Below are 23167 nucleotides of genomic sequence, written 5' to 3' on the forward strand. Positions count from 1 at the left end.
CAGCAAACGAAAACGTTGTCTGGGTTAAAGTGAGGATAGAACAAAGCGCCCAGACGTCCTTCTCTCTCCTGGTGCTGGGACATCCCAGAAGACGGCTCCAGGTCCCCTGCCTTCTCCATCACCACCTCCTGCCTGCACACGACACTCACATTCCACCTGTTATACCTCCTCCTGTCTTTCTCAGATTCATCCTTTACATCACCTGAGAGAGATCTTCCTCAGAGAGAAATCAGTTGCCCCCCTGTTAAAATCCTCAGTGGTTCCCATCAGCCGCGGGGTGAACCCTGAGCCCACAAAGCACCCCAGGACCTGCCCCTGCCGACTGCATGTGTGCAGAAGCCCCCACTGGAAACACGCACTGTGTGTATTTCTCTACCTGTTGGCCCCTTCGCAGACCACAAACCCCTAAAGCCTGGGGCTGTGTTTTATTTATTTTCTGCCTCTAGCAAAACCGAGCTGAATGACTGGACCTCTCTTTAGATGTGTTTCTGAGAAATGAATGGGAAAAAATGCATTTAAAGGCAGCTTTGAAGGATGCTCTTCTTCCTTCTGTCTCATTCTGCTCGCTAAGAACAGAAAAGCGGGCAATTGTATCTTGATGGGTGCTGGGTGGTCCCGGCGTCCCATTCAGGGCCTTCTATGGGCCAGGAAGGGGAGTGGGTTCTGTGGCACTGGAAGCCCCTCAGAACACAAAGCCTCTTACAGGCAAAGCCCAAGTGTTGGCCCCCAGCAGCCAGAACCCTTCCAAACACAACCAGCCGAAGCTTCTATCCTATATCTCATGAATAGGGGATGTGTGCACATCAGGAAGAAAAGCAGGGAATCGGCTTTGGTTAATGCAGGTTCACAGGGCTCCTTAGGAGGTGATGGTGCTTTAAATCCAAAAGACAGAAGTGGGTTTGCGGGCTGTGCATTCAGTACTCCAACAGCAAGTCCGACAGATGCCACACTGACACCACCGGCCAAGTGGCCCAGAGTGGGCCTGGCCCTAGCACCTGGCAGGAAAGAAAGGCCAGGCTGTTCTGGAGGACTCTCACATGGGGCAGGACGTCCCAGCTGCCGGGCCTGGCCTGGTCCTGATGCCAGCAGGTGATGGTTGCTGGCTTCCCTGAAGGATGCGATGAGCTCAGTGCGGTCCAGCTCACAGCAAGGCCAGCTCCGCGTGCAATGGAGTGTCAGAGACGCCTGAGCCACAGGCCCCGGGAAGTGGGGTCAGGGTGCATGCTCCGCATGAGGAACCGGCATGTAGAACTGCTCTGTATCCATTTCCACAGGTAAAGCTCATGCAGCAAATCTTGGATCTCTGAATTGGGATGAGGGGTGCTGGGGGTTCCTCATTCTCTCTACTTTGGGGTACATTTAAAATATTCATAATGAAAATTAGGGAAATGAGAAATCTGTGCTTTTTCTAAATCTTACTCATTAAAAAATTAAGTGATTAGCCAGGCACCGTGACTCACTCCTGTAATCCCAGCACTTTGGGAGGCCAAGGCAGGCGGATCACTTGAGATCAGGAGCTCGAGACAAGCCTGTCCAACAGGGTGAAACCCTGTCTACTAAAAACACAAAAATTAGCCGGGCGTGGTGGCACATGCTTGTAATCCCAGCTGCTTGGGAGCTGAGGCAGGAGAATCACTTGAACCCGGGAGGCGGAGGTTGCAGTGAGCCAAGATCGTGCCATTGCACTCCATCCTGGGAGACAGAGCGAGACTCCATCTCAAAAAAAAAAAAAAAATAAATAAATCAGGGGGTTCTCTGGGTCCCTTTCTCACAGCCCCTCTTACAGAGTGACCCCGGAATTCAAGCATGTTCCCAGGCCAGCGTACCAGGCTTAGGGCCCACGCTCACCCACAGGCGAGCACAGGGTCCTTCCCCCAAACTCATAGCACACAAAGGACGAAGACTAAGTTCAGTTTCAACAAGTGCGGTCAGTAGCTCAAGCAGCTCTAACGCAGAGGAGAGGAACAGCTTCTTCCTGATCCCAGGAGGAGGACCAATGGAGCTGGCCCTGCCGGGGCTTCTGGCTGAGGCTCTGCTGCCCCGACCCCGAGGCCTCCCTGCCCTTCGTGCTGCTGAGAGCCCCTCTCCTCAAACACAGCCCAGCCCTCTCTGAACCCCCGGTGCCCTGGCTCGCAGCCGGTCTGCACAACGGAATCACCGTGTGGTAAAGAAAGTCATGCCTGGAGCCACGGAAGTCACTGTCTGGGGTGAGGGGACAGCGAGGGTGTGTGTTTAACCTTCTCAAGCAACCCGAAGGTACAGCCAGTGTTCAGTCCCTAGGCACATGGGGGATCGGGGGGGCATGACCGCGGACCAGCTTTGCTGCCCCTCCCTCTCCAGCTCCCCCACCCACGGCTCTTCAATGACCAGGACTTTTTCTCCACCACCTTCTGCCTCCTGCAGGTGTCCCTTCCCCTGTGGCAGGCTTCGGGCACCTTCCTGATTCCCAGGCAAGGTCATGGCCCCCGCCCTGTGGGTCATAACCCCTGCCATGACTGCTGACTGCAGACACGTCTGTCATCTAACACGGCTGCCCTGGGGGAGGAAGCCCTGCCCTGGCCTTCTCTGCCACTCCCCCGAGAGCAGACCTGGTCCTGGACCCAGGGTGGCCTCTGGAGCCTGCAGCACCTCACAGCAACGAGCACGCAAAGAAACGCCTAGCCCGGGAGCGGCAGTACCTCCACCTGCACGCCATCCTCAGGGACGGCGATACTGCTCGCCTTGTGCCCAGAGCAGCTACTGTCCCCAGCCCCTCCGCTGGCTCTCTGGGAGGCCCCGGGAAGACATGACCTCTTGTCAGGCACTCGTGGGCTCCCCCATGGCTGCTGGGGTGGTTCTTGTCCCTCCAAAATCACACGTGCTCCCCGGCAAGGACGCACCAGCTAATAGAGGGGCTCGGGGCCCTGCTTTCCTTGGGAATGCCTTTGCCGCAGAGGGGACACCACGTGACTCACGCTCACGCCTCTGACACTTGCGTGTGTCTCTGATTTTAAAAACTACGAGGAAACACATTAGGAATTGCTGGAGCACAGCGTGGACACAGAGCCCATAAGGGGCCTTGCTGGTGGTGCTGGGGGAGGCTCCGGGGCCTGGGGTCCTGCCAGAGGGCAGCAGGGAGCTGCCCAGGAGGATGGGTGGCACTGGGGAGGTGTTGGAGACTGACACTGCTCTCCCCGCCCGCATATTCTCTGAGCAGAACCTCAACCGAGCTGGAGACACCTAAAGCAGCAAGTTCGTGTCCCCTTCGTCCCCCTCGACTCCATTTCTCCCTCTAGTCCTTCAGAAGAAGACAGACCTCCCTGGGAGGGCCTACCTGACACGGCCGTGGAGGGGCTGCTGGGCTCCCCGTAGCCCACCTCGTTCACAGCCACCACCCGGAACTCATAAGTCACGCCTTGCCGGAGCTTATCCAGGCTGAGGGTGTAGGATGTGGCACTCCGTGGGATGTCCTTCACAAACATGTCCCATAAGCCTTCATCTGCAAAAGGGATGGGGAGGCGAGGGCAGAGTTAGGAGTGCGAACTCCCAGGTGTGAGCCCCACGCACCTGCCCGGTGGGTCAGCTTGTGGCGACCTGGATGAGGCATCAGAGGCACTGGATGCGGAATGAGTGCTGAATAGGGATGGAGTCTCAGTTTTGCAAGTCAAAGAGTGCTCTGGAGACGAATGGTGTGCTGGTTGCAGAACAGTGTCGGTGTGCTCAATGCTACTGAACTTGAAATGGTCACAGTGGGAAATGTTAGGTTATGTGTATCTCTCCACAGTAAAATACATATATGTATGGAAACCTCACATATAGGAAAACATGAATACACTTGAAATTAAAGCCATTAATAAACTTAAAATTAAAATCAGACATAGAGAGGAAGTTAGAGGCACATGAGTTGGGTTCTGAGGCATCTCTCTAGCCACAGAGCAAAAGAAATGTGATCAGTGAGATCTGTCATAAAAAACCATGGTGAGCTGGGCATGGTGGCTCATGCCTGTAATCCCAGTACTTTGAGAGGCTGAGGTTACAGGACTGCTTGAGCCCAGAGCTCAAGACCAGCCTGGGCAACACAGGGAGACATCATATATACGCACAATTTTAAAAATTAGCCAGGCATGGTGGCAGGCACCTGTGGTCCCAGGTACTCAAGGGGGTGAAGCAGGAGGATGGCTTGAGCCTAGGAGGTTGAGGTTGCAGTGAGCTGAGATTGTGCCATTGCACTCCAGCCTGGGCAACACAGTGAGACCCTATCTCAAAAAACAAACAAAAAAAGAACTTTGCAATTGTTATGACTTCACATTACAACATAAAAAGAAAAAAGGAAAAAAAGAAATAAAAAACTTATGACACTATAACATCAGGGCAGAAAGGGCTGATGGAGCCTGGAGCTAGACAGCCTCTTTGCCAAGCCTGGCCCCAGCAATTCAATTAGCTGTGTGACTTTAGACAAAGAACGGAACCTCTCTGACCCTTGCCTGTAGAATGGTGATAACAAAGGCATCTTTGTCATAGATTTGCTTCAAGGATTAAATAAGTTAATATTTATAAAGTGCTCAGGACAGTGCCTCACACATAGTAAGTGCTGCACGTGTGTTTGTGAAATAAAATATAAATTTAATTCTAAGGAGGTTGTTTGGTAAAAAAGTAGGCTCAGAGGTCAAAATGTTCATTTGAAGTAGCAATCCTTCATGAACTGTATTTGTTTTTCTAGGCTCAGGTATGAGACCTTTTACAAAGCAGGAAATCTGGTGAGGGAAAACCCATTTGGATATGTGTGTACCCGTGCTGACTGCCTTATGGGCACTGAGACTGCTCCGGAAACCAACCTTATCACCCACCTGCAATCACCAGGTACGCTCGGATGGATTAGCCCAACAGTAAACAGGCAGAAAATTGCTATTGTATCAGTCTGTATTTGCAGAGGATTTAGAATTTGCACCGACTAAGTCCTTACAGTCACAGGTTAACGAGGAGTAGACGTGAATGAGATTTGAAAGGTACAAATCTCTGCACTGGCAGAAAAGTAGTATAACACTGATCTTCCCTCCCTCCCTCCCTCTCTGCTTGCTTTCTCTCTCACTCTTTCTTTCTTCTTCCTCCCTTCCTCCTTTCCTTTTTTTTTTTTTTTTTTGAGACAGGGCCACACAGGCTGGAGTGCATAGTGCAATCACAGCTTACTGCAGCCTCGAACTACTGGACTCAAGAGATCCTCCTGCCTCAGCCTCCTGAATAGCTGGGACTACAGGTGCCTGCCACCACGCCTGGCTAAGTTGTTAATTTTTTTTTTTTTGTAGTGACAGGGCCTCTGTATGTTGCCCAGGCTGGGCTCGAACTCCCAGACTCTAGCCATCTGCCCGCCTTGGCCTCCCAAAGTGCTGGAATTATAGGCGTGAGCCACTATGCCTGGCCATTATTTCTAAATATTCTCATTTACAGCCATTTCTCACCAAGATGCTCATCACCATTAATAGTGTCAGAATGGCAAGCCAGAGCCTAAGCCTACCTTCTTCCTCCTAGGATGCTGAGGTTCACACACAGATTGCTGGCTGTATGTAGTTTATGCTGGTTGTATGTGGTTTATATTGTCGTACGTGAGTTTGGCTTAAGAATGGTCAGGGAAGGCTTCCGCATTTACTCTGCACAGGCCTCCTCTTGGCCTGGGGAACTGCTGCCCCCTCCTCCCCTGCCTCACTCCCTTATTCATCCACAAATGCTGTCCACTCTTTGGTTAGGCCCTGTGCCATCCATCAGGGAATCAGATGAGACTGCTGTTGACTGCTGTTCTAATGAGCTACCCACAGCCAGTGGACAGGGGATGGTGGAAAATCAAGAGTCCTTTCCTCATCTTTTTGAGGCCAACCTCGACCCCACCCCACGTTCCAGGAAGGGACGGCTGCTTCCACCAACGGGCTTCTAAAGCCCATCCGCACATTTACCTGCCTGTTCACACCATCAGGCTTAGGATCATCCAGCCACCCATCCATCCATGTAACCATTCATCCATTCCATTCTTCTTGCCTTCCCTCCAGCTATCATCTATCCATCCATCCTTCCATCCATCTTTCCATGATCCATCCTCCCATGTAACCATCCATCCACCCATTATCCATCCATTCTTCCTTCCTTCTCTCCATCCACCATCCATCCATCCATCCATCCATCCATCCATTTTTCCTTCCTTCCTTCCATTCATCCATATAACCTACCTTCCTTCCTTCCTTCCCTCCCTCCCTTCTTCCTTTCCCCTGCCCTCCTCCCCTCTTCCCTCCCCTCCCCTGCCCTCCCTTCCCTTCCCTCTAGCCATCCATCCATCCATCCATCCATCCTTCCTTCCTTTCATCCATTCATTTATCCACCCACTCACCAATCCACCTATCCATCCATCTATCCATTCATCCATCCATCCACCCACCCACTCATCTACCTACCCATCCATCCACCCACCCTTCCTTCCTTCCTTCTTTCCTTCCTTCCTTCCTTCCTTCCATCTATCCATCCACTCACCCACTAGCCACCCACTCAGCCACCTACCCATCCATCTGCCCACCCACCCTTCCTTCCTTCCATCATCCATCCATTTTTCCTTCCATCCATCCTCCCATCCTTCCCACCCCCAACCCCCCCATTCTTCTTTATATCCCAAGGCCTTTCTCAGGGTCTAGTACAGCAGGCTTTCAATAAATAACAACCACCACTATTTTATTTACTGCTTACTATGAGCAAGTCAGTATTTTAAGGGCTTTAAATATTGAATGAATTGTATTTTTCCTCTAAAAAGATAGGCAAATTTATGTTGTAATAGACACTAAAGATCAAATACAGACTCATAAACTGGGTGTTGCTTAAAGCCATTGAAATTAAAGCACTAAGAAAGTGAAGGATTTCTTCAGACCGTTCTGAGAAGGTCTGAACACCTCTGGAGTAGATTCTCTGAATGTCTTTTGCATTAATGTTTCTGTAATGCTTTCCTGCTCCTGAGGAAAAAAAAAAATGATTCTCCCTTCCTGTACCATCACCTAAAGGCCACATTTTATTTTAAGCGTTCTGTCATAGCTCCACGAATTGTGTGCATTTTTCATAATAACATTTTAAAATATTGATACAGAATCTTAACGCAGAACGATTTAGCAATCCATTTACACTCAAAAATGTTGGGGGAGGGGGAATGTCATACCGAGAATTTCCTTCTGAATTAACAGAAGAAAATGCTCCCATTTTTATTCTGCTTAATTCTGCCTTTCCCAAATTAGCATATATTCCACTACAGCTATAATTCACCAGGCTACTTATCTTGTACTAATATTTACACCATGATCACAAGTGGGTAAGAAAAAAATCTGGCAGCTGGTAAGGCGTCCACTCTGTTTCTCAACTGTGGATTATTTTTCTCATTTGTATTACGTTGTTAAATATCTCAATAAATCAATGATGGAGAAAAGTATCTCTACAAATTGAGGGGAAAATAACATTACAGAACTATTAGCAAAAACCAGATTTGTGCAACCGATTTTTCCATGCTCTGGACAGTCCCCAGTGCCTGGATTTCCATCTCAATCAACACTCGAGAGGACAGCAGGGCCTCATCCCTTTTAAAGGCAATTCTGTTGCACACAGTCAGCCGCTTGTCAATCACCCAGGCTAGGCTCAGCCCTCTAGGATGTCCAGAAGAGCCAGCCTGGTTTCTCTTCCCCACTGAACGAGCTGTGCTGCCATTGCAGGAAAAGCAAGGGCCAGGCACGGTGGCTCACGCCTATAATCCCAGTACTTTGGGAGACTAAGGTAGACAGATCACGAGGTCAGGAGTTCAAGACCAGCCTGACCAACATGGTGAAACCCTGTCTCTACTAAAAATACAAAAATTAGCTGGGCACAGTGGCATGCGCCTGCAATGCCAGCTACTCAGGAGGCTGAGGCAGGAGAATCGCTTGATCCCGGGAGCTGGAGGTTGCAGTGAGCTGAGATTGCACCACTGCAGTCCAGCCTGGGTAACCGAGTGAGACTGTTTCAAAAAAAAAAAAAAAAAGAAAAGCAGTGCCCAGCTGGAAGAGAACTGTCGTGACCCCTGAAAAGCCACACCCCCAGATCACTGATCCCCCAAAATGACTGATACATGCATCGAGCCCCCTGCTGAGGCCCAGGCTTTGAACTTCCTGTGGGGCAACGTCCACCTCTGGGCTGGACCTGCCACTTGATGTCTGTGGAAGGAGGAGGTGCCCTTGCGGTGGAGTGACTGCAAATCACACCTGTCTGTTGTGCTTGGTCTTTCCTTCCCGGCTGCCCGAAAGAACACCTTCCTGGACTCTTGTTACTGAAGCACCATTGGATAAATACCACTAAGAAAGTGGGAAGCCACTGAGAAAGGGACTTTGCAAAATACTCCGAAAGAAGCCACACTGTCACCACAACCTCCAATCCTGTCCACCTCAGAAGGAAGGCTGAGGGGGAAACAGCAAGAGCCCATTCAGCTCCCCATTGAGGTGGCTTTTCTTTAAAGAATATAAACTATGCATCTTCATTTTTTATGGTGTGATTTGTTCACTTAAACAAGGGAAGTAAGGGGCTAATATCAAAGTCCTTGAAAAAAGAAATCTTTTCCGTATAAATAGGTTCTGCTATCCATCCATGCTTGACCCCGGCCGACAGAATGAGTCAGCTGTTAGTTTCCGCTGCCAGCATCTCCCCCTGCCCAAGCGGTAGGAGGCACATCTGCTCCCAGACAATGTCCTAATACACCCGGCAACATGATCACCTCTTTTCTGAACTGATCCGGAGCCCAGCACAGCACGTCCAAGGGTCTGTACTCAATTTATCCCTCCGACACCCAGAACGGAGCTGTGTGCTGCAGGTATTAGGGCCAACGTCATGCCAATACAAAAGTTTGATTTCATGGACAATTAAACAGGGTCTCCATGCTGAATGAAACTGTCATTCACCGCCCGAGATTTCTGGTTCCACGCATTCACACAACCAACCACTTGACTGTCAGCCTGCAGCTCAGAGCAAATGCAAGCCTGTCGGTTGTTTATTTCTTAAATACTGCCATTTCTCTTTGTATAAATGGTCAATCCGGGTTAGAAACTGTACTGAAGTAGGTGGGGCTTAAACACGAGTCTAAATACATCTGATTTTAAAAAAAGACAGTTACCTTCCATCGGATCCTCATTCAAGGCAGGAGGCAAAATGCACTGCATGTTAAGATGAGGAAGAAAGACAGCCTGTGTTGCGGGTTGACCCCAGGAAAGAGTGGGAAAATGGTCTGACAAGCTGTCAGAAATGCGCTTATGAGAAAGGCAAGCAGTGCGTGAGGGGACCGTGGCATCGTCAGAGCCACGGCGGCAGCCCCTCTTGCTGAACCTGCTGACTTGGAACATCTGTGGATGTCAAACCTTCAGAGAAATACTGATTTTCTTCCTTACTCACTTGAAAACTCCCCGTTGCCAATGACTGAGATTGAACAAAATCAATGGGGAGGCAACTGGGAAGCCCTCAGGGGATTACCAGTGGACAGTAGTACAGGCCTCCAGCTGGGGGGTGTCCCCATCAGGCACGGGACCTGTCCTCTAGCCACCAGCCCTCATCTCTGGGCTACACACATTATTCGAGAAAAAAAAAAAAAGCAATACAATGTCTGCCTGCATTGGGTAATTTCTAAATATGTATTTCATGGCTGCTTTGGAGAGGAAAATATATTTATAGTTCCTTTAGTGTCATTCCAGTCTATTGTGTAAATATGTAAATTAGACTTCATGATCTAAACAGTAAAATGCCTTAGAATAATCTGTGTAAATAAATCATCTGCATATGCCCAGTGCATAGTTTCCAGTGCCTTCCAGGGAGTTTTGCAACACCGATTTGGAGGAAACTTATGCACAGCCAGAGAAAGGAACGTGTTGGCCAGGCTGTGCTGGCGGAAGCTGATGGCGGTGTCCTTGGGCTCACACTTGCGGAGCGCCCTCTCCAGGAATAAGAGGGGATCTGTGCTTTAGCCTGGTGCTAATTTCATTAGCTGCTGTTCAGTTGTGTCTCCACATGGCCACAGCAACAGGCGCTATGCAGTAGAATGTGTAGGGGTGGAAGGAAGGATGGGGATGGGAGGGCAGGACGCTCTACTGCCATCTGCCCGGGCTGCCCAGGCCCGCTGGCCGCCCTCTCCAAAGCAACAAAGCTGATGAGTGTCTTGTCTCCCAGGGGCAAGGTAGAGACTCAGCTGGATACACATCAGGCCGAGACGACCACCTGGGCCAGAGGGGCTGCCTGGCACTGAGTGCCCATCTCCCAGATACCCAGCAGTGAGGGCCCTTGTGTGGCCCCTCCCAATACAAAACGGAGTCCATTCATTGCACCCGGAGCAAACCACACCCCGCCTGGAGAACGTCTTACTAGGGAGCTTTGGTGGGAAAACGAGATGACACAGCATTTAATGTTTTGTGTAATGAGGCCTGTAATGGATGACAGCTGAGATCCAAAGCCCTCAGGTACCGGCAAGGTGTTTAAATATTGACAATCCATAATGCGTTTCATTTGCCTGAGCTGCTGCAGGCCTTAGTCATAGGAGGGAGGGGGCGTCTTTCTCAACTTCCCACGAAAGACCACGGGTCTCGCGGCCCGCTTGGGTTCCCTTCATGACCCGAAAGGGGAGATCGTTGGTGACCTGTTTTCGAATGTCGAGCAGCCAAGCAGAAGTAAGTGCAGGATCTTCGGCCCTCGCCGAAAAAGCCGGCGTCTTCTCGTTAGGTCTGTTGTCACGTCTTGGTCCCCCGTGGGTCAGTTTCCACACTCTGGTCCAACCCTGCTGAGCTCAGACTCAGCTGACTTCAGAAGCTTCTCCATGTTCAGGCAAGCCCCTCCGAGGCGTGGGCCCAGTGTGAAGCCCTCGCCGACACGCCAACTGCTTCTTAACCGCACAGCCTGCCAGGCTCCCTGGGCTGCCTCAGTAACCAACAGGCATCCTGTTCCCTTCGTGACGGCAGGTGGAGCAGCATATGAGAACCTGAGGAGAAGGTCAAGTGCTCCCTCAGCAAGCCTGAGAACCAATGCCTTATCACTGCCTGGAAAATGCCGAGACGTGTTCACAGCGTTAAGAGGCTGAGCCCAGGCACCCGTGTCTGGCTGGTGCCGCCCCATCCCACAGGCTGGTCTCCCGCCCCAAAGTGCTCAAAGACACATTGGTGTGCTTGGCCGAGCAGGCTGGGGAAGGATGGACACCGTGGCTTTTTAAATGATTACTTTAAGCTAAACAAATCATTTTGAGATAGGTGAAGAGTCCCAAGTGGTTGTAAGAAACAACGGAGGGCAAGTCTGTGCATCCTTTACCCAATGTCCCCCAGTGGTAACATCCTACAAAACCGTGTTGCAACCTCACAGCTGGGACACGGGCAGTGATGCCGTTGAGATCCAGCATGCCTCCTTCTGTGGCCCTGTGACAGTCACCCGTCTGCTGGGATCCATCATCTCTAGTCAAGGAGGCAGGCGTTCAGGGAGGAGGAAGTTTTGTAGCCAGGCCCTTCTGTGGTTTTCTGGTACAGGTGTCTTTTTTTGTTTGTTTTTTTTGTTTTTGTTTTTTTTTTTTTTTGAGATAGAGTCTTGCTCTGTTGCCCAGGCTGGAGTGCAGTGGTGTGATCTCAGCTCACTGCAGTGGTGCGATCTCAGCCTTCTGGGTTCAAGCAATTCTCCTGCCTCAGCTTCCCGAGTAGCTGGGACTATAGGTGCGTGCCACCACACCAGGCTAATTTTTTTTCTATTTTTAGTAGAGATGGGGTTTCTCCATGTTGGTCAGGCTGGACTGGAACTCCTGACCTCAAGTGATCTGCCCATCTCGGCTTCCCAAAGTGCTGCGATTACAGGCGTCTTAATCTGCTCTGGGCGCCATGGGTCCCTCTGGTGATCTGTTGGCTCAAGGACACTTTCTCAGAATGGTTGTAGATACATAAAGTAAAATTGGAAAGGAAACCAATTCTACTGGTGATATGGTTTGGCTCTGTGTCCCCACCCAAATCTCAAGTTGAATTGTCATCCCCGGTGTTGGGGGAGGGGCCTGGTGGGAGGTGCCTGGATCACTGGGGTGGGTTTCTCATGAATGGTTTTAGGACCACGCCTTTGGTGCTGTTCTCACAAATAAGGAGTGAGTTCTCATGAGACCTGGTTGTTTAAAAGTGTGTGGCACCTCCCCACTCACTCTCTTCCTCCTGCCCCAGCCATGTGGCATGCCGGCTCCCTGTTCACTTTCTGCCATGGTTGGAAGCTTCCTGGGGCCTCCCCAGAAGCAGAGCCACCATGTTTCCTGTACAGCCTGCAGAACCATGAGCCAACTAAACTTTTTTCTTTATAAATTACTCAGTCTCAGACATTTCTTTATGGCGACGTGAGAACGGAGTCATACAACTGGTAATGCCTACGATCATCTGGAGGCACCTGCAGGTTCCTGGGAACCCGTGTCTCCAAGTAATGCTGGAGGCACGGATTATGGGTGGTTTTCTCTGCACTAACTTTTTTGGTGACGTGGTTCCTTGGAAGACACGTGAAGAGCTGGATTTCGGTGACCTGCGGCCACCGTTATCCCAGCGCAACTCAAAAGTCTATGCTTCATGGACTCATTGGCCGACAAGGTCCAGCACAGAGTCTACAAATGACTGCGATTTCAACGTAAGGACACGTCCAAACAGCGTCGTGAAATAACTGCAATGGCTGGGAGGTCATATGAAAGTATTGCTGGAAGTGTCACAGGTCCTGCTATGAGTTATGCGGTTTCTTAGCTACTATTATGCATAGAATTATGTCCCTGCCCCCCACTGCAAATTCATATGTTGAAGTCCTAACCCCCAATACCTCCAAATGAGCTTATTTGGAAATATGGTAGTTGCAGATGTAATTAGTTAGGATGAAGTCCTGCTGGAGTAGGTGGGTTCCCAGTCTAGTGTGACTGGTGTCCTCATAAAACATAAAACCAAGACACAGACACACATACAGGGAGATCACCATAGGAAGATGAAGGTAGAGGTGGATGAAGCACCTGTCAGCCCCAGATCACCCAGGATGGCCCATAACCACCAGAAGCTGGGGGAGAGATTACAGGAAACAGATCCTCCCTCACAGCCTCAGGAGGAGCCTGCCCTGCTGCCACCTTGACTGTGGGCTTCCAGCCTCCAAAACCATGAGACAACCCATGTCTGTTGTGGAGGCCACCTAGTTTGTGGGACTTTGCTATGGCAGCCCTGGATAATGAATGGGCCTGCATCCATACTCAAAGGAAATGCCAAATTCCAGTTAGAGATCAGTGAAAAGAAAATGTGTATTTTCCCCCATCCAAGCTCACGGATCTCCTGAATTCTATTTGTGAACCCCTGGATCTCCTGAATTCTATTTGTTATATCTGTCACTGTGTCAGGGCACTGGTTCCCTCCTCCCCCATCAACTTGCTTTTGAAAGATTATTAGTTACAAGTGTCTTCTAGAAACTTCTTTTTGGAGACGCAGTCTTGCTCTATCGCCCAGGCTGGAGTGAGGTAGCACCATCTTGGCTCACTGCAAGCTCCACCTCCCGGGTTCACGCCATTCTCCTGCCTCAGCCTCCTGAGTAGCTGGGACTACAGGCACCTGCCACCATGCCTGGCTAATTTTTTTTTTGTATTTTTGGTAGAGACGGGGTTTCACCGTGTTAGCCAGGATGGTCTCGATCTCGTGACCTCATGATCCGCCCGCCTTGGCCTCCCAAAGTACTGGGATTACAGGCGTGAGCCATCATGCCCGGCCTTTTTTTTTTTTTTTTTGAGACGGAGTCTTGCTCTGTTACCCAGGCTGGAAGAGTTGATGAAGAAATCAGTGCTTTCCCTGGATATGGGGAGGAAAGTGTCTGAAGTGGTTTCTTAAGTCTGGGCTGCTCCCTGTCACTGGCCCCCTCCCTCTTGACTGCCACAAAGCCTCAATTTGGCCCCAGACCCCACACATCTCAGCTCCTATCAATCTCTGAAAGTGTTCTTGAATCAAAGTCATTAGTAAAGGGCCAGCTGGCTGTGCAAGGGGCCATGGGCTTTTACAGGCAGTGACCACTGCTAAACTCACATCCTTTACCAACTCAGGACCCTCTGTTTCCACAACAGGACAGACACCCTGCTCAAAAGATACTCTCAGGGTCCCCCAGGGGAGCATGTCTGGATTTTCGAGTTCTTAGGTCAAAGAAATGTTCATATTGCCTTTGGCTTTTTCACACTTAGGCAATAAATTTTTCCTTAGAAGTTTCTAGAAGGAGGCCAGGTGTGGTGGCTCAGGCCTGTAATCCCATCACTTTGGGAGGCCCAGGCGGGTAGATCACTTGAGGTCAGGAGTTTGAGACCAGCCTGGCCAACATGGTGAAACCCCCTCTCTACTAAAAATATAAAAATTAGCCGGGGATGATGGTGGGTGCCTGTAATCCCAGCTACTCGGGAGGTTGAGGCAGGAGAATTGCTTGAATCTGGGAGGCGGAGGTTGCAGGGAGCTGAGATTGCGCCATTGCACTCCAGCCTGGGTGACAGAGTGAGACTCCGTCTCAAAAAAATAATAAATAATAAAGAAGTTTCTAGAAGGCACTTGTAACTAATAATCTTTCAAAAGCAATTTGGTGGGGGAGGAGGGAATGAGTGTCCTGACACAGTGACAGAGGTACCTTTGGGGTCTTTCCTCTTGGTCTAACAGCCTCTTTAAATATTAGACTAAAGCAGTTCCAAGCACCGTGGTCCCTCTGGCAGGCAGGGTTTGATGGCTCGCTTCCTGAATAGTGTGCCTGACACATCACATATTTTCATGCTCAGATGTTCATGATTAACTGTGCAACCATCTGAAGGTCATATTGGAGCTGTTCCGTGCTCTCCGTGTTAGGCGATACCCTCTAGCTCCCAGCAGTCATATCCGACGCACCCAATCAGAAACTCATTTCCCAATAATGCCCATCCTCAGTTATTAAAGGGAAATGGAAGGAAGGGTGAAACAAATTCTACTGGTGAATAGGGCTGGAAATGGATCTTAGACCTCATTTTTGGAAGCCTAAAAAAATGAAGCAAACGATGTGTCGCTTTCGCTATTAATAAGAATCTTCGTATTATCAGACACAAGCACGACGCTTTCCATCTCGGCTGCAAACATTTAGAACCCTGACATGAGTCCCTGAAAACACTCACGGATGAGTTCGAAAATGCCTTTTAATGTCCCTAAGTTCTCATTCACCTGTTTCTAGGAATAACCATTATCATCCTAAGTAAGTGTCCTGGGGCTAAAACATCCCAAATCGAAGGCCCTTAAGGTGAACGGCACAGCTGTGACTATGAAAACTTGGGGGAGTTGAGTGAGCCATGAACATCTTCTTTCAGCAAAACCACCCTGTTGGTCTCAGCTTTGTTGGGGGGAAACGCTGAAAGAGAAAGTGATGGAAGCCCCAGCCACAGCCTTAGAAGCATCGCCATCAGCTGGACTGAGACCCCGTTTGTGGGGCCTGCCACCCTACCTGAGGGCCGGGCCTCGATGACGTAGCCTGTGGTGGGTGTGTCGCCGGAGTGTCCCTCAGTCCACTGCAGCGTCAGTTCAGAGGCGGACTTGGTGACCAGGACATCTCTAGGCGAGCCTGGGGACCCTGCGGGATAAAGAAAAGAGAGGTGAGGCATCAGCCCTGGGGGGTTCACATCCCACTGTGTAAGATTTCACGGTGGGGGTCAGACTGGTCGAGGCTGCAGAGTGTCTGGGCAGGTTACTTAGCCTCACACAGCCCTGGTTTTTCATCTTAAAAACAGGGAGGCAAGGCCAGGCGTGGTGGTTCATGCCTGTAATCCCGCCAGTTTGGGAGGCTGAGACAGGTGGATCGCTTGAGGCCAGGAGTTTGAGACCAGCCTGGGCAACATGGTGAAAACCCGTCTCTACAAGATACAAAAAAATTAGCCAGGTGTGGTTATGCACGCCTGTAGCCCAGTTACTCGGGAGGCTGAGGCAGGAGGATCACTTGAGCCCAGGGAGGTTGAGGCTGCAGTGAGCTAAGATCGTGCCACTGCACTCCAGCCTGGGTGACAGACTGAGACCCTATCTCAAAAAACAAACAACAACAAAAAAACCTGAAGAGGGCATGAAAGAGCTGGCGCATGCAGGGCGCCCCGCACTGTGCCTGGGACTAAGCAGCACTCCCTGAATGCCAGTTCTGCCGCCCACACCTTCCTGTCTTTAAACAAAGGGCAGAACAGTTGGGTAAGCAGGAAGTTACATGCTTCTTCCCCATGACCTGGAAAACTTTAAAATGTTCTGATTTATTTCAAATGCCAAATTCAGTTATTTTTCTCTTAAGATTTCTCCAAAAAAAAAAAACTACTAAAACTTTACATGCTTAATATTTAAGAATTTGCTCATGGATGTAACAAGTCCACCTGCAAAGTCCATGTTGACATGTGCTTTTGAAGACATCCATGTTCCCCAGACATCATCGATTTGATGCCAGCTCTCGGCCACCTGCATCTCCTTGCTGAGCATGTAGACGGCTCCCAGCTCAGTGAAGCAGGAGACGGGAGGCTAAGGTTGCAACTGACATCATCTGCCCCTGGAGTCCCACTTACCCTCGGCTGGCCCGGCTGTGACGTTGGCTTGGAGCTCAGGCCCGTAGGTGATGGTCCGCGCTTGGACACGGAAGAAATAGGTCACCCCCTTGGTGAGGTCCCGCACCTTCAGCCAGCGCTGCCAGTTCCCTCTCACTTCCACAGTCACCACCTTGCTCACCCCTGCAGCCGCCAGAGGCAAAGGAAAGAAGGGGGTTCAGCCTGGAGAAGCAACTGTGCACCGTCTGTTCTGTTGCGATAACAAGGAAAGCGGTCCCCGCAGTTTGCTAAGGAAGTATTTCTTACAATTAGGAGGAGTTTACGTGGTGATAATAGCCAATTTTCAGCACAGATAAGTGTAATTAGAGCTTAAGCTTGATAAGTGGGTGTTGACAAAGAAAAGAACTGAGGCTTACAACACAAAAGGGGGAGGCTGCTGTCTCAGGAATGGTGTGAGGGAGAAGCTGGGTAGGGTGGGGGGCGGCGGTCCTGCCAGTCTCCAGGTTGGACACTCTGGGGAACGTCCCTTCCCACTTAGCTCTGAGTTGTGCAAAGACTGCAAGCTTTCGGACACAGTCACGAGGGAGGGGAGTGATAGGGTTTGGCTGTGTCCCCACCCAAATCTCACCTTGAATTGTAATAATCCCCAGGTGTCAAGGGTGTGACCCAGGGGAGATAACTGAATCATGGGGGCAATTTCTCCCATTCTGTTCTTGTGGTAGTGAATAAGTCTCATGAGATCTGGTGGTTTTATAAATGGGAGGTTCCCCGCACATGCTCTCTTGCCTGCCACCATGTCAGACGTGACTTTGCTTCTCCTTTGCCTTCCACTATGATTGTGAGGCCTCCCCAGCCATGTGGAACTGTGAGTCCATTAAACCTCCTTCCTTTATAAATTAGCCAGTCTCAAGTCTCAAATATGTCTGTATTAGCAGTGTGAGAACAGATTCATACAGGGAGCGTATACAAGACCTAGGAAGATACTCCATCCAGTTAGACCCCACGAGGAGGCTGCAGCCTGCCTGGGTTGGCCAGCTTGTGGCCTACGGGCCTCAAATGAGTCATCAGAACTTTATCTGTGGACCTTGAAGCAAGGATTAAAAAAATTAATTTTTCACTACAAGTATTGATGCCTTGATTTAGAGGACGATGGCAACATAAGAGACAAAAGTACTCAAACCTATGTGACGTTATAAACAAGTGATCGTGCAAAAGTCTTGCTGGTTGTATTACCTAGAAATAGAAAATGGAGATTTCACATTTTGGGAGAGAGGATAAATACTGAAAATTTCACATATGCAGCATTTTCCAGAAGGAAAAATAAAGTTCTTTGGTTAAACAAGTTTGAAAATGATGCATTAAAAAAAAAAAAGTTAGACAAGTTCTCTCAACTGTCAGACTTCTCAGAACTTTCAATAGATTTCTCTCTACCAGGCAGCTCTTAGAGGAGGATATCAGGATATGGTACTTCCAGGATGGACCGACTGGCAGAGCTCATCTTCCAAGGAGCATCTCTGAGAAGACCTGCCCTCGGTGAGTGGCACCCACCATCCTGGGTCCACCTGCCCAGCCCTGCCCTCCTGCTGTCAGCCCTGAGAAACAGCTGCCCTTGGTGCAGGAGGGCCATGTGCTTCTAGTCAGCACCTGGAATATCCCGGTCACCTCCACTTCAGAAGAGAACAAAGTGCCTTCCTACTATAAAACAGGTCCATCTTTCATCAAAGCAAATTTCCCTTATCCTAAAAATCTCCAAAATACCTTCTAGCTGGTTCAGTGTTTTCATATTATTCCTTTTATCAAACATGTATTCAGCTAAATCATTTTCTTCCAAATTATTTCAGAGCAATTTTGGCTGCTTTTTTTTTTTTTTTTTTTGAGATGGAGTCTCACTCTGTTGCCCAGGCTGGAGTACAATGGTGCGATCTCAGTTCACTGCAACCTCTGCCTCCTGAGTTCAAGCAATTCTCCTGCCTTAGCCTCATGAGCAGCTGGGATTACAGGCGCATGCCACCATGCTAATTTTTGTATTTTTAGTTTCACCATGTTGGCCAGGTTGGTCTTGAACTCCTGACCTCAAGTGATCCGTCCACCTCGGCCTCCCAAAGTGCTGGGATTACAGGCGTGAGCCACCATGCCTGGGGCCAATTTTGGCTACTTTTGAGTGACCCTCCAAATCTGGGTTTTCTAGAGCCTGACCCTGACCTTCCACTGCTCAGAGAGGTGACGAGGATGACAGTTTGTGCACACAGTGACTGTCATCAGCACACAAACTGGGTCCTGTCCAATGTAAAGTGATTCTAGGAAGCAACTGTTTTTGTTTTGTTTTGTTTTCATTGTTGTTAAAAATGCCTTCCTTCTCCCTGGAGCAAAAACAAACCCATGAACAGATTTTGTAAATTCTATCCCAACAGGAGGCAGAGCCAGGCTGGCCTTCTCCCCATCTCAGGTGTGTCAGAATTGTATTTATTTAATCAATTTTTAAACCATGCTCTGCACTACAAAGCCTCAGGGTACAATCCCATAAACCACCACCATTTAAAACATTTTAAAACATGTGAAAATAGCTCTGCCATAAAATCGGATTCTCAAGCACATGGCTCAGTGCTCAAATGGCCTGGTGCTCCGGGTGGCCTGGTGCTCTGGGTGGCCTGGTGCTCCGGGTGGCCTGGTGCTCTGGGTGGCCTGGTGCTCTGGGTGGCCTGGTGTTCTAGGTGACCTGGCACTCTAGGCGTTATGCTGCTCCAGGTGACCTGGTGCTCTAGGAAGCCTGGTGCTCCAGGTGGTGTGGCACTCTGGGTGATGCAGTGCTCTGGGTGGTGTGGCACTCTGGGTGGTGTGGTGCTCTGAGTGGTGTGGTGCTCTGGGTGGTGTGGTGCTCCAGATGGCGTGGTGCTCCAGGTGGTGTGATGCTCCAGGTGGCCTGGCGCTCCAGGTAGCATGATGCTCCGGGTGGTGAGGACGCTCCAGGTGGGGTGGTGCATGTTGTGGGTGGTGTGGTGCTCTAGGTGGTGTGATATTGTGGGTGGCGTGATGCTCCAGGTGGTGTGATGCCCTGGGTGGCCTGGTGTTCCAGGTGGTGTGATGTTGTGGGTGGTGTGGTGCTCCAGGTGGCGTGACGCTCTGGGTGGGGTGGCGCTCTGGGTGGTGTGATGCTCCAGGTGGTGTGACGCTGTGGGTGGGGTGGCGCTCTGGGTGGTGTGGTGCTCCAGGTGGCCTGGTGCTCTGGACAATGTGATGCCTCAGGGGTTCCAGGAGTGTTCCCTAGGTGACGGGGACAGCCCTGGGCTCTGCCCAGCACACAGGATGAGCTACGACTCTGTTCCCAGTGGAGTGACTAGAGGAGCTGCTAGTACCGGGTAAATGCTGTGCCCTCTACTTCCCTTGGGCTGACCGGTCAGTGCCTGGCCAGGAGTTTGCAGATGTCTGCCCCAGGCACAGCCCTGGTTCTGGGTGAAGAGGCATGGAAAGAGGTCAGAGGACCCCACAGAGCCCCTACCAGGTGAGATCATCGTTTACTTTGTAACTATCTTTACCACATTTTAAAATATTTTGTCCTCACAATATACTTTAAGTAGCTAGCAATTCTCTCTCTCTCTCACACACACACACACACACACACACACACACACACATATATAAACATACGGATCATTTCGTGGCAGTCTTTCTGAGAGAACCACCACGACCACAGCAAGTGAATATAATTCCAGCCCAAATCAAGGACGCCTGATGTTTCACTGCGTTTGCAACCGTTTCTCTGGGACACGCACAGACTCCATGAGCATGTAAAATATTGAAAGTCACAGGGAGGTCGAGTTACCGCTTTTGTGCTTCCCCGTGGGGAATCCTGATGCAACAGTGAAGGGGTGAGGGTCCGGATTTTTCAGCGAGTCCCCCATGCAGGCACAGCTGTCTCCTGGGGACCTCGGGGAGGAGCAGACAGGAGTGCAGCCCCTCCAGGTGAGAGCGGGAGCAGCAGCCGTGGGGCAAGGCCGGTCCGGGTGTGGAGGTGCAGGGTGGTGAGGGCTGCACAGTGTGACCTCCATGGGGTGCACGAAGCTGCTCTGCTTTTCCTAGTCATTGCTTTCTGTTCAACCACCCTGCCCTTGGCCACACTCCATCGTGGGGCCTTGTGGCCCTTTTCAGGCTATCCCGGCATCCTCCCACATTCAACAGAGAGTTCACTTCCTCCCTTCTCCAGCCCCAGCAGGCCAAGAAGCTCAGAAACACCGCAGGCAGAGCAGCCGCCAGGATGAGTGCTTCCTGAACCACCATCCTGCCAAGGCTGACTGTGAAATCTGCAGCGTCAGCTGGGAGGAAGAGAGAATGCAGGAACGGGGATGGGAGTGAGTCTGAAGCCCACTGCCTGCTCCCTGTGTGAGGCTGGGCAGGGCATGTGGTCTCTGCGGAGTCCTCAGTTTCTTCCTCTGGTCTGAGGTTGGCAGCGCTTACCTCATAGGCCCACAGTGAGGAGTGGGGCGTAGGGAGGATGAGTGGGAGTGCCCAGCTGAGAATCAGGACCCCAACTCTGACTGTTGTGTAAGAACGCATAACAGGTGCTCCGTGATCAGCATGGACTCCTCACTCGCTGTACCTCTCATGCACCAAACCACTCCAGAACCGAGTGACTCAAAACCACCACCACCGAACCAGCTCCCGGTCCCACGGGGCCGTCCTTTGGCCGGGCTGGCCTGCACTGGACTCAGCGTGTGTCTGCGGTCACACAGTGAGTCTCACCGGGGGTTGGCTGGCCCAGGTGGCCCCTCTCTCATGCTGGGCCATGGGTGGCTGTCGCCCCAGAGGCCAGCCCAGGTGTGTTCACATGGTGGCTGGGTTCCAAGGGCAGCAGGAGGACCAGGGTGCCTCCCAGGTGCAAACACGTTTGAATCCACTTGCCTCACGACGGCTGTTGTCCCGCTGGCTAAAGCGAGTCCCATAGCCCAGCGCAGAGTCGGTGTGGGGAGACTCCGCCCGCAGGCCCGGACTCAGGAGAAGCGAGCAATGGGCCCCTCCACCTCTGCCTGCTCTACCTTCACCACCCACCAATTGGGAATCTTCATCAGAGGCCACTGCTCCGGCCCCCAGATGAGATACAGGCCGACTCAGTGACTCTGATCTGCCATCCTCTCTTGGTCCACATTCTTCTTTTGGCGTGTGTGGCTGTGGGATGTGGCTCGTTGGACAGGCCTGCAATTACTGTCTCGGCGAGCCAGGGTTCTGGCCAATACCATCGGGGGAGGCAGGCGAGTGCCAGGGTCCCGAGGTTCTGCTGGCATTCATGGTGAGCCAGGGCCTTCCCCAGGCAGCCATGAGGTCCACCTGGGTGGCGCCGGGGGGACAGGGTTGCTGAGTCCTGCCCGAGGGAGAAGCCAGGAGGGGTCTGGAACCTACAGCCACACTCAGGCTCATCCCGGCTGGAGTCAGACCACGGGAGATGGTGCCTGCAGCCTGATGGTGTTGGGGCAGGAAAGACCCCGGCGGGGACCCCATGGCTTAGTCAGAGCCAGATGTCGTGTCTAGAGACAGCTGTACAAGGCCGTTGGGTGGGGGCTGGATGCCTCATGTCACTAGCACCACTGGGCAGCCCATACCTGGATCCGCCGCTTGACTGACGTGAAGGAATCAGAAGTCTGGAACGTGCCCAAGCCCCCAACAAGCCCAAACGTGGGGGGTCTGCATGGCTTGTTCTTCCTGATACCTGGGGAGGTCTGATGAAGCTGTTTCTGCTGAGATCCTGGCCGCCCCTCACCCTGCAGAGCCAAGGAGGAGCCCCGAAGCAGGACAGCGCTGATCCCCTCTCGCTCTAATCTCCCAGCACATTGCCTTGGTCGCAAAGCCAGGAAAATCCAGGCTGAAGGAACCAGACCTTTGCAACAGACAAAAGAGACAAGGCTGGTGACGGACGGTCTTGTTATTTGTGAAAAGAGGCGAAAATGGGTGTGACTAAAGTGACTCCACCTGTTGTCATCCAGGGCGTGACAGGCCCCACACTCGGCCGTGCAGCCAATGATTTGTCTAGAATATAAAATGCTTTAGTGACTCCTCCTCACGCCCCATCTCTGAAGTTCACCTTCACGTTTACTTTCAGACACAAAAGTGCTCCAGACGCTTTCTAACGCACCATGGAGCAGTTTAGGCCTTGGCTCTGGACTCAGAACACCTGGGTTCAAATCCCAACCCTCTTCATCATTTTTGAAATGCAGGCCTTGGGCAAACGTCTCTGTGGCTCTGAGCCCAATCTCTTTGTCTGCAGGAGGAGAAGAAAAGCTGTAGCCACAACGTAGAGCTGTTCTGAGGATCTGGAGATAGCGGATATTAAGTACTTAGCACAGTGCCTGATGGGAGCTCAACCAACATCACTTGTCGCTGTGATTATACCCGGGAGGTGCCTGTGTATAGCGAGAACACAGAATGCCCGTGTGAGCGGGACGTCTAAAAATCTTCTGAATGCTTTCAGTTTCCCAGTGATGCAAACACTGTCATGAAACGAACAAGAAACGGCAACATTGGAAACACAAGGGAAGCCAGGTGTGTCGGGTCTTGTCTCTGGGAGACTGGGCTGGGAGGAAGGTTTGGTAGGAGCCGAGAAGCAATTCTAGGGGAGTAAAAGTACAGAGAGAGGAGCACCCAATGCAT

General features: G+C 51.1%; 1 protein-coding gene across 1 annotated transcript in view; it reads right to left on the minus strand.

Moving 5' to 3' along the window:
• The window catches only part of SDK1 (sidekick cell adhesion molecule 1), a 707360-nt gene that overhangs the window by 26468 nt on the left and 657725 nt on the right, over positions 1-23167 (minus strand). Inside the window, exons 39-41 of the mRNA XM_011976935.1 lie at positions 16553-16714; positions 15463-15588; positions 3314-3478 (exon numbers count right to left, since the gene is read on the minus strand). Of these exons, the coding sequence (XP_011832325.1) occupies positions 3314-3478; positions 15463-15588; positions 16553-16714 (453 nt within the window). The remainder of the gene's footprint in view (positions 1-3313; positions 3479-15462; positions 15589-16552; positions 16715-23167) is intronic.

The sequence above is a fragment of the Mandrillus leucophaeus genome, unplaced genomic scaffold, assembly GCF_000951045.1.
Source record: "Mandrillus leucophaeus isolate KB7577 unplaced genomic scaffold, Mleu.le_1.0 Scaffold171, whole genome shotgun sequence".
Taxonomy (NCBI): domain Eukaryota; kingdom Metazoa; phylum Chordata; class Mammalia; order Primates; family Cercopithecidae; genus Mandrillus; species Mandrillus leucophaeus.